Genomic DNA, 19,998 nt, shown 5'->3' on the forward strand with positions numbered 1-19,998 from the left:
TGCCCTGTGATAACCATGGCTATTCATGTTTGCTGCCTTTAGTTGGAACCTTGGCTTAGAAGCTTTGACTAGGTTAGTATTAATAGACAAGGCAGATCCTTCCCTCTAACTCAGAAGGTAGCAGCCCCAATATCTCAGGTGCAAAGGTCCCTGGGGTGCAATTTCTTGCAAATGCTTTCCTATCAAGAAACATAATCCTGCATTAATATCCTTTGTTACTCCCTCCACCTTAATTCTAGTCCCAAACAAAACACACTGCAAAAAGAGCGAGCGTGTTTCAGAGGAGTCCAGGACAGCACCAACCACTTGCCCTTTCCTAGCGTTCCACTGGACCTGCTTCAGGTAAGCATTTAAGCTCATGCTTAACTTTATGCATGTGAGCAGTCCCACTGAAATCAATGCGACTACTTACATGCATTAAAAAAAGTGCATTGCTGAACTGGGATTAGATTTCTTACAAGTATTTGCACATATGCGTTACAATTGGATCATCACATTCCCTGATCCAAGCTGGGAAGGGTGGGTGAGATGCTATCATCATTTACCACAGTGCCTGAATTGTTTGATTTCTTGAAGGCTCATATTTACTCTCTGCAGTAACATTTATTTTACCAGGTTTAGGGATGAAGGCACAGCCTAAAAAATGTGATTATGTTTAATTTTAGTTTGACTATGAATCCATCTTGCGACTCTTACTTTATTTATAGATCTGTGTAATCAGTAACAGAACTGGTTGCAATCTCTACACCAACTAAGGGGCATTAACAAAATATGTGTGGTTTTGTCCAATAATTGCGAGACAAGGGAATCATATGTGCATCATTGATCTGGACGTGTTGTAAAAGTTAGGAATTAAAGCTCTTCTCCTGCTCCTTTTAGAGTCAACAGCAGAATATCCATTGGCTTCGATGGGAGCAGTATCGTTGCCTGAATTTGCAAGTAACTGAGTCTGAGGGGAAGTCTCACTTAACTCACAAAATGTGAATTCTGGGAGAAGACATGGATAAGCGAGTGGATGCAGCAATGTTATACTGACAGCACTGAGTTGAAAGACCGGATTGACTGTGAAGGAGCAAGATGAAAACTGTGAAAAACTAGTAAATGTGCTACGTAAGGCTGAAACAGTAACCCGGGTTAACTATAATAGAGTTATCTATGATATCGTTTACTGTTTCCCTAGTGAGAAAGTACCTCTTTAAATCTTGCCTTTTAAAACTGATATAATTTCCCCTTAACCTAGCATATGATAAAAACAAACTCCCACTTACACTTTAATTTTAAGAAAACACTTTAGGAATATAACATTTAGAGATTTTCAAAACTAACCCAAGCGGTTTAAGTGCCCAGCCTAATAGGAATCAGTTCCCCAATTTCCCTATGCTGCTTTGTACACCTTAGTCTTATACTGCTTTAATGTGAATGACTGTTATGTTCATCTGGACTGTTTAACTCATAAGGACAAAAATTCTCAGCCTTACACCTCAGCTCCCAAACAGCTCAGGTGACTAGATAAGTCAATTGAAGGCTGATGCATAACATCATATATTTCGTCTCATACTCGGATTGCAAGCTCTTTGGGTCAGGTCCCATCTTGTCGTCATGTAATTGTATAATACTTAGCACACTGGGGCCGAGTCACAACTGGTGTCCCTACAAATAAAGAAATAACTACCTAAGATGGGGAAAATAGCAAGGAAAAGAGTACACACAGTTAAAATATTCTTGCTTTATATACTCTAGCTTTAATACCAGAAGACATGACAGCACATTGTACTGTGTATTGTCACTAGCATATGGCCACAGTGGTCCCAATTCCTCCTAATGAGAATCAGCCCTTAGATGAGTTGTCCATTGTTTTAATTTGCTGTTGGATCCACTCCAGGTATTGGCTGACTTTGGTGTAGACTCCAAACTTCTCCATTTTCCCACAACCTTCTCCCCAGCTCACCAGTCCCACTAGGAACCAAGTGTTCTTGAACTTAGTGATCATGGGGCCCCCGCTGTCCCCACCACAGGCATCCTGCTTGTCTCCAATGACCCCTGCACATAGCATGTTCTCAGAGATGTCATGCCTCATAGCTTGGGCACACTCATTCCGTGGGACCATGGGGATTTCGATGTAACTGAGAACAATAGAGTAATTCGAGGAGACGTCACTTTTGCTCCCCCAGCCAGTCACCACCATCTGCTTCCCATTCACCGTCAGCTCTTGGTCTGCTAGTTTCTTGGTGGGAAGACAAACGGGGAGCACAAATTTGTTGAAAATCATGGGCTGAGCCAGATGCAGCATGGCTATGTCATTATCGGAGGTCTCCTTGCTGTAGTTTTCATGGCTCACTAGCTTGTCAACCATAATGGTTTGCTCCGTTTCCTCATTCCGTAGACGGTGGTATTCCCCTGGAAGACCAATGAGGAAAGAGATGAGAGATGTTACTGGGCACCTGACCTCCAGCCCCACCCCCTACATCAAACCACATTAGGACTAAAACACATTGAGTGCTCAGATTTGTCCCTGTTTTCTTAAAATATGAGTTTGCTCAAATTACCCTGTTCTGTCTTAAGAGCTATATTTAACTGGCCTCCCATTCCTTGCTCCACCTGGCAGGGACATCATCTTTTGATTTACCTATAAAGTATCATGCATATATTATGCAGCACTGCATAAATATGTCAACACAGTGAAGACCCTGAAACTCTTCTGTGTTGCTCTAGAGTGTCCATATTACAATGGCAATTGTACAGCTGGAGAGAATTTCTTGAGGGGTCCTTTTGTGGGACCCAGCATAAAAGTTGGGGGGAACATGCCTATAGCACAGCAAAAGCAATACGCTTGTACAAGTTCTTTGACGTATGGTTAGTGGCTGATTGGTTGAACTCCCTGACATAAAGGCTATTAGGCATAGGCACCAACTTTTCCAGGCACTGGTAGGTGCTTGACCCCGGCCCCGCCCTATTCCAACCCCTTCCCCAAAGTCTCTGCCCCCTCCCTGCCCCGTTGGACCCCTTCCCCAAATCCCCGCCCCGGCCCCGCCGCTTCTCAGAGCGCACCCCTTCCCCCCTCCCTCCCAGTGCTTGCTGTCACAAAACAGCTGTTTCACGTGGCAAGCACTGGGAACTAGGGGGAGAAGCGGAGTGTTGGCATGCTCAGGGGAGGAGGCAGAGCAGAGGTGAGCTGTGGCGGGGAGGGGAGCTGCCAGTGGGTGCAGAGCACTCACCAATTTTTTCCCATGGGTGCTCCAGCCCCAGAGCACCCAAGGAGTCAGCGCCTATGCTATTAGGGACTGACTTTCTGGACTAGTCCATCCTAGAAGCTGGGATATGTATTGTAAGAAATCCATGACCACTTAAGACTTAACAATTGTCATTGTGCTGCACACTCATTGGCCACTTGAAACTTCATCACTCCAGGGTAGTGACTTTATGGACAATTCCAGGAGGACAGTTCCATACCTAAAGGGCTACATGGAAGACAGAGTGAAGGGGCTTGCGAGAGAGTTTTGCTGGCACAGCAAAACTCTGGCACAGAGTGGAGGCAGCTGGGGGCAACACAATGAGATACAACAGCAGATGAGCAGGGAGGGCCCAAACTGTGAAGGGCCTTAAAGGAAAGGACAAGAAGATTGCATTTGATGCAATGGAGAAAAGAGAGCCAGTGAAGGGGCTCAAAGAGATGATCAGAGTGGTAGATCAGAAAAGTTGCTCATAGTGGTATTAATGCCCAAGCTGGCATCTCAGATTTCGGGGTAGTGGTACCATTGATTCCCTTAATGGGATATTTCATACCTGTATCTTCTGTACCACACTTAAAAAGTATTTTCACTGACTAAGCAGCTGAGGCAGAGGCTGTATTATTCCTTTGTTGTCAGAGCAGATAGGTAGAAAATGCTCCTCCAAAGGGGTTTTATTTGAATGCGAAGGGAACAATGCTTGTGGTGGTTTTTGTTTGGAAATTCAGGGGTAAATTTGGTGGACATTTTCCCATGCTTCATATACTTCGTATGTGTGCAGGGCTAGCAATGCTGGCTATGGCGATGTACTGTACATGGCACTCCACACCAATCTGCCCGTGCCTTCAATCTGTAGCAACCTGTCGATTTCAAATCCACCCTTCCCCTGAGCGGAGATTTCCAAGTACGCCACCCTGTTGGATAGTTTTGCAAGATGGATGCATGCCCAGCTGGGTCTAGATTAAGACTCCTCTGCACATCTAGTACTCATGGCCTATTCCAGATTTGGGCTCAGGAATCTAGAGATGCTTCCTAAAAAGCAACATTCTCATTAGCCCTGGGGCACTGAGTGCAGGCCCACCGCCCCGCCGGTGGTGTGCAAGCACAGAGGGTTTGAGAGTAGAAACACATACCAAGCTCCAGAGTGTGGGATCCCCCATCTCAGTTCCCAGATTACAGTGTGGGAATTTTACTTCCCCTTTACTTCACTTCCAAGATATGCAGGAGTGCTCACAATGTGTCAGCCCACTTAGTTCTTAGCCAGGCTCTTAGCTACTCAAATGAAATCAGATGGGTTTATTAATATATTTTTTAAATCTCAGGTAGGTATGGAGTAAAGTTTTGGAATAGCCTTCCAAGGGAAGTAGTGGGGGCAAAAGATCTTTCTGACTTTAAGATTCTACTCGATAAGTTTATGGAGGAGATGGTATGATGGGATAATGTGATTTTGGTAATTAATTGATCTTTAAATATTCAGGGTAAATAGGCCTAATCCCCTGAGATGGGATATTAGATGGATGGGATCTGAGTTACCCAGGAAAGAATTTTCTGTAGTATCTGGCTGGTGAATCTTGCCCATATGCTCAGGGTTTAGCTGATCGCCATATTTGGGGTTGGGAAGGAATTTTCCTCCAGGGCAGATTGGAAGAGGCCCTGGAGGTTTTTCGCCTTCCTCTGTAGCATGGGGCACGGGTCACTTGAGGGAGGATTCTCTGCTCCTTGAAGTCTTTAAACCACGATTTGCAGACTTCAATAGCTCAGACATGGGTGAGGTTTTTCGTAGGAGTGGGTGGGTGAGATTCTGTAGCCTGCGTTGTGCAGGAGGTCGGACTAGATGATCAGAATGGTCCCTTCTGACCTTAGTAGCTATGATGGGCTGCCTAGCCAACCCAGTTCTATATGCAGAATGACATGCTCCCTCTATAATCTGGCATCCTTCTCCCAAAAGGATCCTGAATTAGAATGTAATATATTAAAAGAGGGTAGCACAGGAGCTGGTCTTTTTTCCATACCAAGTCTTACTTTGAACCTCCCTTTGTCCTCAACGCAGTGTGCTGCTGTTAGAACCCAGGAGGGATGGATGAGAACACCTCCGCATTTAAACTTTCCCCTGCCATCTAGCAGCATGGTCTGAAACAAAGAAATAGAGAAGTACAGCACCACAGGATCCAGCTCAGATATGTAGGATATGATATATTCCTTCTCCATGCAGCAGTCTACACTGCACCTTCAGGTGCCAGAGCACGTGACATTAGCAGAGGTCAAAGTTCCTCGTTTGGTGGACTGAAGCATCCTAACAAGATATCTACAGTCCACGTGGAATGAAGGTCTGGGTTTTGAGCGTTCCATCTAAATCAGTTTTCATGTTTCTTGCTGGCTGGGCTCACTGCTCAGGAGATGCTGCGGACCAGCAGTTGGAAGCATTCTGGTCCTTCTGAGTTTTGGAGACTCTTAACTCAAGCAAGAGACGGTTTAGCCTAACAACCACCGTGTGCCTGAAGTGAGTAAAATGTCTTGGGCTGATTCTTATTTATGCTAAGAGCTCTTTATGCTGCCACAGTGGTGTAAAGGGATCTTAGTGTACATGAGACTCGGGCTGGCGGAAGTACACTTTCTCTAATGGCCTGGTAGGGTCCATATGGTGGATCCTTCCTTTGCGAGCCCCCAGTATGCTCTGTAAAGCTCTGGTATGTTCTGTTAGACTAAAGCATGCTCTGTAACTCTAACCGATGCCTGGCAAGGCTTGTTTTACATTTATAAACAAAGCTGTCCTAAACCAACAAAGATTTTGTGTAGATGCTACTGTGATGGTACTACAATAGCCAGAGTGTGCTGCAGGAGGCATTCAATACTTTCAAGAAGTGGCTGTCCGCAGCTTGGTGGGATACCACACAGGCATGTACATCCTGATGCTGCTTGCATTGGAATGGTTAGCAAGAACAAATATAGCTTGGCAAAGAGTGGTAAGGCTAACAAAATACAACAAAAGTTACATTCGCTTCAGCTCTCCAACTTTTGATTTGGCCTTGGAAAGTATAAAACAAGGGGAAGCTTAGCATGTGGTAGTGCCATCATTTATGACCGAAGTGCTTTACTGTGCATATGAAGCAGTTCTGGGTACAGACTGAAAGCTCCACCACGAAAGATTATTTATTTCTCACCTGCCAGGGGCTGTCTCCTTTTTTTCCCCTTTTCCCTGAAATGAGTCGAATTTGGACACCTGATTTGAGCTCCATGTGATCTGCCTTCACCCTTCCGCAGGGGAACTCTACTACAAGAGATAAATCAAAGAGATCAACCAGCAAAATCCAGACAATTCTACACAATCACTGTCAGCTTATTAAACAAGAAACCCTCTAACTCACTACTGTTCCAAAAAACCCTCACCCTGTCTCCTTACTTCTGCGAGATGCTCTCAGTGGCTTCTCTGCATTCCCTCATTGTTTCACTGTGGGGGAAATTCCCTGATCCTCTGGCGGAGTTTGACTATGTGAGAAGTTCCTAACACAGAGATACATGATTGATTTCTAATTCCAATAAAAGGAGGTTATTTACCTGTAACTGGAGGTTCTTCAAGATGTGTGGTCCCTATCTGTGCACCACTGAGGGTTATACACATGAACCATGTGTCCGGAGCCAGAGATTTTGAAAGCAGTAGTATCTGTTGATCCATGCATGTGCCCTTGCTCCACCTTATGGTTTTGTCTGAGGCGATAAAAGGCAGGACGGACTGACCGTGCCCTCAGTTCCTTCTCCACAGCAAATTGAACAGATCCGCGCAGTGGGGAAGGTGGGTGGGTTGAAACACAGATAGGGACCACACATCTCAAAGAACCTCCAGTTAAGGGTAAGTAATCTCCTCTTCTTCTTCAAGTGATGGTCTCTATTGTATTCCACTGAGGGTGATTAACAAGCAGTACCTAGTTAGGAGGACAGTGGAGGAAGATGTTGGAACTGTGGAATGGAGAACAGGAATGCCAAACAAGGCATCTGTCGCAGTCTCACACTAAGGTGCAATGGGAAGAGAAGATACATATCAAACTCCACATGGCCCCCCTACATATGTCTGTAAGTGGTACGTCATGAAGCACGACCGTAGTAGATGCTTGCACTCTCGTGGAATGGGCTCATACCCCAAGGGGTGGAGACAGTCCCAATAACAGATAGCAGAGCATAATGCACCCCAAAACCCACTTAGAGATCGTCAGAGTGGAGATTGTTTGCCCCTTAGTCCCTTCTGTTAGAGCGATAAAAAGTCTAGGGGATGTCCTGAATGATCTTGTCCTCTGCAAGTAGAAGGCCAGGGCTCTGCGGATGTCAAGGGAGTGAAGGTGCCATTCCTCCATTGAGGTGTGAGGCTTCGGGAAGAAAGCAGGTAAGTGTATAGGATGGTTGAGATGAAAGCAGGATACAACCTTTGGCAGAAACTTGGGATGCAAGTGCAGGGAGACCTTGTCCTTATGGAACATGGTAAAGGGAGAGTCCGTCATGGCCCCCAGTTTGGCTACCCTTCTTACAGAAGTAAAAGCTACCAGAAAGGCAACCTTCATGGAAAGGAGCGACAGGGAGCAGGAAGCCATAGGTTCAAATGGTAATTTCTTCAAACACCCAGACAACGAGGTTGAGGTCCTGTTGGGAGCAATGGGGTGAACGGGTGGATAAGTCTGGAGCAGGTCCTTCCAAATTCTGGTAGCCAAGGGGAGATTTGGTTTGTCTGAGGTGATAAAGACAGGGGGGTGGCAAGCACCAATAGCGGCTACATGCACCTTGATGGAGTTGAGAGTGAGTCCTGATGCCTTCAGGGACAGGAGGTAGTCTAGAAGAAGAGGAGTGCCTACATTCCTAGGGGAAATACCCCTCTGCTGGGCCCATGAGGTGAAATGCTTCCACTTGGCTCTATAGGACCAGCTCATGGACTCTTTTCTGCTACATAAGAGGATGTCTTGTATTGCAGACAAACATTCTCACTCTAGCAAAAATGTCCATCCAAAAACCAAGCTCGTATGTGAAGTGTCTGCGAATTGGGATACCTGATCCTCCTGCCATTTTGTGTGAGGAGTGGCAGTGGAAATGGGGGATGTGCTGACATGTGAGAAGGAGTAACAACAAATACTGGTGAGGCTAGAATGAGGCGATCAGAATGACTGTTGCTCTCTCCTGTTGGATCTTGTGTAGGACATGGGGCAGGAGCAGTAGGGGAGGAAAGGCATAATTGACCTTGTCCAACCAGCAGATGACTAGGGCATCTTCTTGGTAAAGGGTGCCGAGGTGCTCCCCCGCTCCCCAGTGCATTTGCTGTTGGTGTGGGAGGTGAAGAAGTCCATGGTCAGAGTCCCCCAGTAGTTGAAAATGTCTGTGGCCTTGGTGTCATGGTGCTCACATTCATGGTCAGCAATGAATTTCCTGCTGAGAGAGTATGCAATTACATTCCGAGTCCTAGGAAGATATGCTGCCGACAACAGTGTCTTCTGGGTAACACACCAATCCCAAAGATGAACAGCTTCCACACAGAGTGCTGACGACCCCCTGCCCACTTGTTTCTTGATGTAGTAAAGTGTGGTGGTATTGTCTGATGTGGTGTTGTCTGACATGATGAGAACATGATGGGAGTGAATGGATGAGAGAAATGTGCAACATGCTCTCCGCATTGCCCAAAGTTCCAGGATGTTAATGTGCATCCAGGATTCCCAAGCACTCCAAGTCCCCTGTATCATGTGCTCACCCATGTGGGCGCCCCATCCAATGAGTGACGTACCTGTGATCGTCGTCGTGCTTGGGGAGAACTGGAGGAAGGGCATCCTGGTGCAGATCGGACCAGGGTCCTTCCACCATTGGAGAGAGGAAAGAATCCCCGGGGGAACTGTCAGTAGAAAGTCCATGGTATGGTGTATTGGAGTATAAGCCTTCTGGAGCCACAGCTGCAAGCAGTGAAAGCGAAGATGAGCGATGGCAGTAATGTACATGCAGGCCACCAAGAAGGGAAAGGCAAGTCCTGGTGGAGCAGTGGTGAATGGTAGAAACCTGTATTGAAAGTATTGAAGGCCTGCTGTGAATCTCAAGAAATGTCTGTGGGTAGGACGGATAGCTACATGAAAGTAAGCATCCTGCATATCGAGAGTCATAAACCACATGTCTTTTTCTAGTGAAGGTATGATGGCTGCTAGGGTGACAATATGAAACTTTGGCTTGTGTATGAAATGGTTGAGACGATAGATCTAAGATCGGTCTCCACGCACCCTTCTTCTTGGGAATTAGAAGGAATAAAACCTTGTGCCCTAATAGGTCATAGGAACGGGTTTTATCACTCCCCTTTGGAGTAGGGAGTCCACTTCTAGGGCGAGGATACAGTCATAAGAGTGATCCCTGAGGTGAGGCCAGGGGACAAGGGTGATGTAGCATCATAAACTCAATCCAAGTATAGCCACACTGAATGACATCCAGGAGCCACTTGTCCATTGTTATCGCACTCCATGCTGGTGAGAAGAGTGCTAGATGCCCCCCAAAGGGGGTGGGTTGAGTGTATGGCACGAGGCAAGGTGGTTGGGGGGGGTCACAAGATTCACTCAGAAATATCACTTCTTCAAAGACTGAGTATGAGATGCTGAAGGCTATGACGATGAACTGAGAGGATGGGGCGGTTGGATCTTCTGTCATTTGCAAGGAGGCCACTGATGGAAGGATTGAGAAGCTCTGAATCGTTGTGTCAGTCGTAGGTGGTAGAACTTGTGCTTGGGTGCTGGTGTGTAGATACCCAGTGATTGTACAGTGGCTCTGGAGTCCTTGAGGGAGTAGAGGGGAATCGTCAGTCTTCTCATTGAAGAGATGAGACTCATCGAAAGGGAGGTCCTCAGTTGGCATGCAGGACTTCCCTTGGGAAATCTGATGAAGTAGCTACCATGCGCTTCACATGATGATCCCCATAGCCATCGTGCACTGAAGAAGCGTTTGCCACATCCACTGCAGCCTGAAGTGTCGTCCTCGTGACCAGTTTCCCCTCTTGTAAGATAGCCTGGAAGCAGGCATGATCTTTCTTGGGGAGCTTGTCTGCAAAATCCACCAACTTTCCGTAGGTAAGGAAGTAACATTTAGCGCGAATAGGTCCAAATAATTTGAGATTCCAAATTGAAGGCTGGCAGAGGAGAAGACCTTGTGATCCAGAAGATCCAGTCACTTGTCCTCCTTGTCTGCCAGGGTAGAGAGTGGGTGTTGTTGCCAGGTTCACTCCATTGCCACCTGTATGACGAGGGAATTGGGTGGGAGGTGAGAGAACAGAAACTCAGACCTCTTCGCGGGTACATAGTACCTCTTCTTCACCCCCTTGGGGGTGAGTACACAACTGACTGGAGTGTGCCAGACAGTCTGGGCTGGTTGCAGAATGGCCAGTACCGAGGCATGCAAGATGTCAAGCAGCTGGTGCAGTTTGTCCTGTACCTCCTCCAGTGGAATGTGGAGGTGTTCAGCCATCTTGTTAAACAGGTTCTGGAACTGGTGATAGTCTGGGGAAAAGGAGGGAGTCAAAGACTCTGTGGCATCCAGGGACAAGGAAGGGAACTGCTCCAATTCTGGTGGTACCGTCGGAGTTGGGCTAAGCGGTTCTTCCTCCCAGTATTGGAGTTCTGAGCACCTATTCAATGATGGTCGAAGAGGCAAGATGGGGGACTCCTTTCAAGCTGGGAAGGTTCTGAAGGTAGGTACTGGCGCAGTATGGCCAACAAGTCAGATTTGATGGTTGTTCTGGAGAGCCCCAAGTAGTGGTGTACCAGACTTCTTTATTGGGGATAGGAAGGGCACTGACACTGAGTCGTCAGAAACTTCAGTACAGGAGGGGTGGACCCTGCTCTTTGTCCGAGTCCTCCAATGCCAAAAAGTCAGAACCTGGTTCAAATCGCGGAACTGTAGGGAAGTGGGTGGGAACCCAGCCCGAAGGAGGTAAGTCCAAGGTAGGACACCCCCCCACCCTTAGATGGAGACTGAACCTGAAGATGTGGAGATGTCACCTCCTCCAAAGCCAAGAGTTCATGAGGCTTGGGGGCCAACTCAAGTCTTCCGGGCATCAACAGTATATGCTCCGCAGTCAGAACTGGAGCCGGAACAGAGGCCTGCCTTTGAACTGAGGGTTCCTTTGACTTCAGCGGTGCTGATCTGGAAGGGGTACATGGCTCAGTGGACAGGAGCAGTATTCTGTGCAACTTCTTGTCATTCTTGTGAGATATGAAACATGCCGTTTTCTGTGACTGGAACTTGTGGACTGGAACACTGGGGCAGTGTCCTTCCTGGGCCTAGAGGAAGATTTACTGTCATGCTTATGCACATACTTCTTTGCCTCATGACTAGGTACCAACAGAACCAGACTAGGTCTCTGCGGTAGGAGGTGTGCTCTTCAACTGCTCAGGCTGACGTACAGGGGGAGTTCCCCAGTCTGGATCCAACTGTGGCATCATTGTGACTTCCACAAAGTGCTTCTTGAGGTGGAGAGCCCGGCCTTCCCGGCTATGGCTTGGGAGGGAGAGGCAGACACTGCATCTCGATGCAATGCGGGCTTCTCCCAAGCAGTAAAGGCAGCATTGGTGCTCATCATTGACTGAGAACGAGCGAGGGCGGGAGGTGCAGATCTTGAACCCTGGTATCTTTGGCATAATCCAGTACTCAGACCTGGGTGATGGGGAGGGTGTGTGTGTGTGGGGGGAGAAGCGGGAGACCTTTAAAACGGCATCCCAAAATCCGTAAAAATCGTGAAAACTATCACTAACCTATTGCAAAACCACAAGAATACTAAGCATATAGAAGTATAAAACAGTCTTTTTTCTGTGTTTTAGAAAGCGCATCACAAGAAATGAGAGAACAGGAGAGGCTCTGACTTGGATCATACAGCAGTGAGAAGAAATTGAGGGCATGGACGGCACATCCCTCCCTTTATCGCCTCAGATGAAACCATAAGGCAAAACAAGGATGCATGCACGGACCAACAGACACTACTACTTTCCAAATCTCTGGCTCTGGTTGCATGATGCATGCGTATAACTATCGGTGGAATACAATAGGGACCATCACTTGAAGAACAAGTGGAAAAATCTCAAGCAGAAAATCACTCTGCATGGGATAGATGCACTGGAACGATTAGAAACTGTGTTGCATATGGTTCTTACACTTCTTTTCTGAAATGTTCCCCGCATTCTCTTGTTTGAAGAACACTGTACTAAATCAGAACTGTGGGTGTCCTCCCACCCCACCCTTCCTTCTTACCAACGGGCTCACACTTGGAATGGTCGTCCATCAGCTGATACCCTGAGGCACAGCTGCAATAGCGGCGCTGGCTCTGCTTCGGATCCTCATGACAGAAATGTTCACATCCCCCATTGTAAGTGGAGCAGTTGGTGTAGTTAGCCTCTGAGAAACAGGGAAGGGGAAAAGAGATGCAAGGTTAGAAGGTCTAGGAGTCACCTGATGGTAAGATCTGGGTGGGACTTGACATTCCCCTTTGAAACTGGAACAGGTGCACTGTGAGAGGTAATTGCCCAGTGCCTTGATTTGAGGGAACAGCAGTTGATGGATTTGGATTCCAGCTTCTGCTTCTGACTTTGTGGAATTCATGGCAGATTGAGAATGCGGCTGGCCACTGGGCGAGCTGGGGGAGAGGCCAGGGGCATGATACTAAGGAGTGTGCCGAGGCAAGTAGACGGAAGGTCTGATAATTCTCTTCCTTGCCACTGAGCATGAGTCTACTGCATACACTGGTCAGCAGTTCTCTGGGGAAGAAAAACAGTTCTTTTAAAACAATACAGCCTCCTAGTTCAGGCTGCAATAGTTCAGCTCAGAATTCGCTCATCTCTGCTTTGGACTGTGGCATTTTTTCACTATCTTGCAAACAAAATCCATCCTTTCTTGTTTTGCTAACAGCTTTAGCAATTGTGGCAGGAATATTTTACAGGAATATTTTCATTGGTGAGAGACTTAGACCTCTCTCATGATTATAGATCAGCTTTATGCTATTTTAGAAAACAACAAACAATCCACTGGCAGGCCATGAAATAGAGAGACACAGCATCAGAAGCAGACAAGTTCTGCAATGACAGAAGTGTTGGTTTCCCTATACAAGCATATACAATACAGAGGTACTCCCCGCCCCTTCCCCCGAGTTTTATTTCTAATATTAAAATGGTGGACTGAAGCCAGCTTTACCATATTGGCACAGGCGTCCCTCCCAGCCTTGATTGCAAATGCAGTTAAATTGTCCAATATTGTCCAGACAGGTCCCATTGAAACAAGGATTGGATAAACACTGATCTCCATCTGAAATACACATGCAGGGAAACCCAGATCATGAACCCTACCATCTCTCACAGGCCAGAGATTAACTACAGCTGACCTCTTCAGTCCCAACCACCCCACATCAGCTCAGCAACTGGGCTTTGCGAGCTCAATGGAGCTTTATGGTGCTTTTTTTTGCCTGTTGTGTATGTCGCTCCAGAGGTTCTCCAAGGCACAAGGACAATACGATGGGTTCTGAGTTACATCGGTAGGGCATGTGTGTTGGGGGCAGGAAGGAGGGCAGGCAGGCACTGAGTGCAATGGGGCATGGCTTGGTTTTCTTAGAACTAGGGAGCAATGGTGAAGTTCATCCTTTGTGTGCACCAGGGAGGTCTACAGTAATCACTGGGATTAGGAATGATCCCCCATCAACTTTGACCAGCGGCTTGGCTCTAGGAGAGGATACGGAAACAGGCATAGAGGTGTTTGGAATCTGCCCCTACAGTCCATGTGGTAGCTGGGGATACATGTGACATGAGAACACAGACTTTGCAAACGCATAAAAGCTGGAATGAATGAGAGAGAGAGAATTAATATACAGAACATGGCTGCAAGGATGAAGAGATACCCGCTGCACAAGGAGGGGGAGGGAGGGTATTGGAAACTTTTCCTTACTTACCAACATACTTAGTCCAAAAGTTTAGCTGTGGAGAAATATAAAAGGGGTTAGGGCTGGAAGCAGACTGTTCAAATGAATTAACTTTAACTGTCTGTCTCTCTGCCTTGGGGCAGTGGAGTTCAGGTCTCCAGCTAATAGCTCTAGTGTCCTTCCCTTTGACACAGCAGTAATAAGAATCAATTACCTGGCTGGGTGGCAAGCTAGGATGTGATGCTGCAAACACAAGGCATAGCAGTCATACCACCTCCCTCATGCAGATCCCACTATTCCACTCATCACACCTTCCCACCTGCCCCCAACCACTCGCCAGCCCAGAACACTGTACCACACCAATCCCAACCAGCCTTTTCCCCAGACACCCCGCCGCCAGCAGCCAACCCCCTCATTAGCCCCCATCCCAGCACACACATCTTACACACTACTGAGAGTTCAGGGACATTGATGCTGGCTGGTCCTGGGTGTGTGTTTGATTCTGGTGGGCCTGGGAGGACCCAGCCATCTCAGTCATGGGACCAGCTGTGCCCTTTACCTCCCTCAATCTGCATCAACTTCTTTGCTGTCAGTAGGCAACCGCTGACTGGGTAAGTCCCCTGTATTTCTGGTGTACAATTACAAGCAGCGCCCAGCCAGGCAAAAAGACAGACCATTCACCAGACAGTGAAACCTCTTCTTCTAAGTGATTGGCTCGAATCCCACCCACTTTGGTAATGGCTAGATGTTGTTACCATACAGTCTCCCTTGCATTATTGCCACTAAAGCTCACCAGGACACTGAGATGTGGGCCTCACCATGCTCGCTGCCATGCATTCACACTGCCAGAGGGAGTCTCTGCCCCAGAGAGCTTACCATAGTACCAAGACAATACGCTGAACCCTGGATGAGGTGAATAGCGCAGGAAGGAGAAAGTGATTTAAATAAAAGGCGGCTGTCAGGAGGGATTTGAAAGAAGAGAGAGGAGATGGCTCCTGGCAGAGGCTGAGAGATGACATGTAGAAGCTGGGAATGGGCAAAGAGGAGAAGTTCAGAGGGAAGTGACAGTAAATAGCGAGATGTCAATGGGGCAAGATTCCAAAGGCCTCTTAGGGGAGGAGGAGCCTGAATGTGCTGTGGTAATAGACAAGAAGCCAATGGAGGGAGTCAAGCAGGGGCAGACGGGCTCCGTGCGTGGGGCTGGCAGGGCAGAGGAAGATGGCTTTAGGAAAGGCTGGCTGCGGGAAAGCTGGGGCAAGAGGCAGACAGGAAAAGGCTACAGTGGTCAGGGGAGACCTGCCAGCACACAGGGGAGCCAGGGCTGACTTTTGGTTTTTACAACCAGAACCCCAAGGAATAAATAGAGACTAAGGGCCAGATCCTCTGCTGGTGTAAATTGACACAGCTCCATTGCTATCAGTGGAGTGCTGCACATCCACAGAAGCAGGGGCTCTGACCCTGAGAGAGAGGAGAGATATTTAAGGGAAGCTCTCATTATGCTTCTGATGTGAATACGTTCCCAAAATTAGCGTTTCACTGGTTAATTCATTCTCACATCCAGCTTTAGGGGAACGACTTACAGTTGTTTCCCTGGTCTCAAATATCTCATGGGCCTCCTCCAGGTCACACTGCTCCTCAAAACATTCTCGCTCCAAAGAGCCTGGCTTGAGCTCCTCCAGAAAAGAGTTTGCCCGCTTCTGGATTTTCAGGATTTGGCTTGCATCTTTGCTGCTGTAAAATACTTGAAGCCGAGAGAGGAGAACCAACACGGGGCTCATGCATGGCACCAAATCTTAGTTTGCAGCCCCTTTCAGAGATATTCACTTATTTATTATCTCCAGCTTAATACATCTTCTGCCTGTTTTTTAGAGGTGCCCAAGAGCACAGGAGCACCTCTAAAAGTCAGGCACAGAAGGTCTGAAGCTGGACACTCAAAAAACCAGAGGGACATAGAATCCATGAAGTTTCCTGAGAACATTGGCCCTGGTGTGGTACTTCTCAGAGAACATGTTCAGGTGGGCACTGGGAAGACGGCTGGGGTAGAAATATTCAAGAACAGACTGAAGGACAGGCCCGTGGTATGTCTGGGTTTGAGACACAGAGGCTGCATTTCCATTAGAGAACTGAATCACTGGTAATGGAACCACTGGGACTGCATTGTGTAATTAGCAAGTGCTGTGAAGTCACACTAATTAGCCTGTTTTGAGTATAGTTCTGCCTCCTGTCAATGCACAGTACTGCTTTACAAGTATTGCAGGGCCATCAGCCCGTTGCACCTACCCCACAATGCCTGGCACTGGTACCCCTCCATTTTCACCCGTTCACAGGTCTGGCTTGTTTCAGTGGATGTTTTAAGAGGGTTCACACCTGTGCAAATTGCTACGAATGTGCCGTGAGGAGCAGTGCTGTACCCATCCATTGCAGATGCCATGCCAGAGCACAGTCCAGCTGACTCTGGTGGCCTGGAGCATATTGCAAGAAGCACAGCTTCCTTTCCAGGAGGCAAGAGGCCTGGGGTCTATTCCTAGTTGATGTTTCGTTACAGTCGGTTTACTTGCTTGTTTCAACTAAACAATTCTTTTTCGTATTTGCCTCACAGTAAGAAGCTGAGTATTGTGGTCGCCGTGTTGGTCTCAGGATATTAGAGAGACAAAGTGGGTGAGTTAATGTCTTTTATTGGACCAACTTCTGATGGTGAAAGAGACATGCTTTCGAGCTACACAGAGCTCTTCTTCGGGTCCTGAAGACAACAGCATGAAGAAGAGCTCTGTGTAGCTCAAAAGCTTCTCTCCCTCACTAACCAAAGGTCCAGTAACAGATATGACCTCCCCTGCCTTGTTTCTCTAGTAAGAAGCTGAGATAGGAGTGATCTAAGCCTGGTTTCAGAGGCAGGAAATACTACCTGACCGTGAGGCCAAGCCACCCCTCCCACCTCCTCTCAGATGGTCAGGGTCACAAGGCACGTGGGGCACATGGGGAGAGAGCTGGGTAACGGAGAGGCCTGGGAAGTTAAGCAGGCAGGTGGGTGGTAGGCTTCTACATCTGTGTGATAGTGCTAAGGTCCCTTTTCTGTTAGTTCTTTTGCAGGAGTCTGAGAGATGGAGCAGAGGCAGCAGCTTCATTGCCATGGGGCCTCCCAGTATGGTCTGAGCAGCCATGTACTGCTGGGTGAGTGTGTCTTGCATAGTACTTGGGGATGGAGAGGGGCTGTGCTTACTAACCTGCCAGGTGGTGAAGACACACTGGTCAACATGGGTATGTTTACAAAGCAGAGAAAAACCAGCAGCTGACCTGTGCCAGCTGATTCAGACTCGCGGGGGTTGGGCTGCAGGGCTGTTTCATTACTGTGTAGACTTCCAGGCTTGGCCTGGATCCCCCTCCCACCTCACAGGGTCCTGGAGCAATGAAACAGCCCCACAGTCCATCCCGTGAACCCCAATCAGCTGGCCTGGGCCAGTCATGCACATCTAGTTGCTGTGTAGACATACCCTATCCCTATATTACAGAGTCAGCGGGCATGACTTCTCCATGTTCTCACATGGCTTTTCATGGGCCATACACTGGTGTGTCTACGTGCGGTGTCCTCTCTGTGTAAGTTTCATGCAGTGTTAGGTTTGTGGTTCTTGTCTGGTTTTGCCTTTGAATGGGAAGGATCTGCAGTAGGGCTCTGGTTGAAATCCGACAGGGTTCCCTCACAGAAGGACATTACTTCTATCAGAAGGATGAGCCTTATCTGACCCAGTGAGGGCTCCTTGCACTAGGATAGTTGTTCTGTCAGCGTTATCAATCATTGGGCTGCTGCCCCATCCCTGGGGCAGCTCCACCACAGCCAGTGATGGGGAGCGCAGCATATGCTGGACTCAGGGTTTTAACTGCCACGTCATCTCAGCCTGCTCTGGGCAGGATTACACATGATGGCAGCAATGAAGTGGCCTGTCTGCAACATTGCTCTCCCCATGGATATCACAGTGTAGCTGCACCAGGATAGCACCAAAGGAGACTAGTACAGGGAGAAACTCCAAGTGGAACTTACCTGGGACCCCATGTCCATGGTGCACAGAGCAGGCAGCCACCAACACCCAAAGAGTATAGAGCCTCCACATAGTGCAGAATGGCACACCTAGGGGATTAAAAGGGAGGAATGAAAGCACACGCCCTGGCAGGGCCCAATGCACTCCCCGAACTGAGGAATTTCTAGCTAGGCAGCAGATCAGACTGTTCCCTCCTTTGTTTTCCAGGCGGCCGGAGCCCACCTGAAAGGCCGACTTGCTCCTCAGCTGGAGTACAAATCAAAATCCATGGATTGTTAAAGTCCATCCTAACAGTTCCACTAGTTCCCTTCATTCCATCGTCAGCCTCCCCACATACATCCTCTCTCTCCTTTTCCCTCCTCAGATTCAGGATTTGCCAAACAAGACTCCCTCTTAAATCGAGCAGGGTATAATACTTTGGAAGCACTTACTGATCAACCAGTTTGAATCACAGCTCTCTACTCTTCGGCCATGAGCCCTGGTGGAGGCTAGTTAATCCCTAACTTCAAATATTTACTCATCCCACATGGGCCTTACTTTCAGTCAGTCAACAAATAGGGTACAGCTCCTGGGACAATTCCCTGCTCCCAGGAGCATGAGTAAAACGCCCCTCTGGGGGTCTGAGCTGTTCACGTCTGGGCTTCCTGTTGCTTTATTTTTTGCCACTGACAGGTAAGATCCACTTGAAGCTGATGGTGGTAAATGCAACCATGGCAGAACTGAGAAACCTACTTCTTGGTGAATCCTAATGCCTGCAGATAAGGGTCCACTGCCTTCTCCATTCTGGGTGGGTCCTATTCCTGGTATTATTCTACATGGGGGCAAGTGCGTTAGTATTCTCCGACTTTCTTCTCACCTGGACAGTCCCCACCCTGCAATGGGGACGACCTTTTGAGCTGAGGAGGCTAGCGCTGACTCCTTACAGCCACATGGGGTCACTAGAGTGCCGTAACATGCACTTCTGCCAACCCTAAGCTCTGAATACATAGATTCCCGTGCCAGCACCTTCCTTAGGAACTCCCATTCTGTGATTAAACAACACATCATCCTCCCCACTTCACCCTCACTGATGTGATCAGGAGCGAGATCTTTGCTGTAATTCCATAATAAATATATTACAAAATACACACACACACACAATCAGAACCACAATAATACACCCATCACCCCTGTTTTTTTTTAAATGTCCTCCTTTCAGGAGGGCCAAAAATGATAATTTTTATTCCAATTTAGGTTAGGTAATTTAAGAGATTGATCTTCCCTCTGGGATGAGGAAAACTGCATGTAACTCTATGTGTTTGTCCCGCTGTTGTATTTTATCATTCCAATAAAATCTGTATTATAAAACAGTGGAGAGATCCTAAGTATGCAAAAAGGGAAGCAAAACGGTCCCAAATGTGGTCGCACCAGTAGTTGTAATAATAAAATCCTCTGAAAACTGTTCATGTTCAGCTTTGGTTCAAAAGTGGGGAGGAAGGGGCTGAGGGCTACAGTGGGAGAGGAGCTTCCAGTCCCCAGGGACCACCAAAGAGAAGGCAGACTCTGCTGACTCAAAAAGGGATGGAGGAATCCCTAAGATCAGAGTGGGTCTGACCCCAAATCCCAACTCCAAACATCCTCCTGGTATTTGGGGTGATTCAGAACAGGATACAAAAGGCCTGGCCCTGCAATTGGATCCATGCAACAGGCCCTTGAACCTGGGCAGAATTTCACTGACTTCACTGGTTTCAGAGTAGCAGCCGTGTTAGTCTGTATTCGCAAAAAGAAAAGGAGTACTTGTGGCACCTTAGAGACTAACAAATTTATTAGAGCATAAGCTTTCGTGAGCTACAGCTCACTTCAT

General features: G+C 47.7%; 1 protein-coding gene across 1 annotated transcript; it reads right to left on the bottom strand.

The window, feature by feature from the left end:
• Positions 1-1,731: 1,731 nt before the first annotated feature.
• Positions 1,732-19,367, bottom strand: LOC119861443 (vitamin K-dependent protein C-like). Its single transcript, XM_043492768.1, has 9 exons — positions 18,587-19,367; positions 18,158-18,244; positions 15,705-15,865; positions 14,155-14,179; positions 13,407-13,517; positions 12,471-12,614; positions 6,389-6,498; positions 5,240-5,357; positions 1,732-2,397 (listed from the first exon to the last, which is right to left on the bottom strand). Exons 2-9 carry the CDS (start codon positions 18,225-18,227, stop codon positions 1,829-1,831), a joined length of 1,308 nt encoding a protein of 435 aa, XP_043348703.1. The 5' UTR covers positions 18,228-18,244; positions 18,587-19,367; the 3' UTR covers positions 1,732-1,828.
• Between the last annotated feature and the right edge of the window lie 631 nt (positions 19,368-19,998).

The sequence above is a fragment of the Dermochelys coriacea genome, chromosome 9 (assembly GCF_009764565.3).
Source record: "Dermochelys coriacea isolate rDerCor1 chromosome 9, rDerCor1.pri.v4, whole genome shotgun sequence".
NCBI lineage: Eukaryota > Metazoa > Chordata > Testudines > Dermochelyidae > Dermochelys > Dermochelys coriacea.

What these genes read in the sequence shown, in the direction of transcription:
- LOC119861443 (XM_043492768.1), bottom strand. Translation starts at nt 18,227, where the DNA reads ATGTGGAGGCTCTATACTCTTTGGGTGTTGGTGGCTGCCTGCTCTGTG. An exon ending in CTTTTGGACTAAGTATGTTG is followed by an intron (nt 13,518 to 14,154) that starts GTAAGTAAGGAA and finishes TGTGTATTTCAG; the next exon opens with ATGGAGATCAGTGTTTATCC. An exon ending in GGGACGCCTGTGCCAATATG is followed by an intron (nt 12,615 to 13,406) that starts GTAAAGCTGGCT and finishes CCTGTTTCTCAG; the next exon opens with AGGCTAACTACACCAACTGC.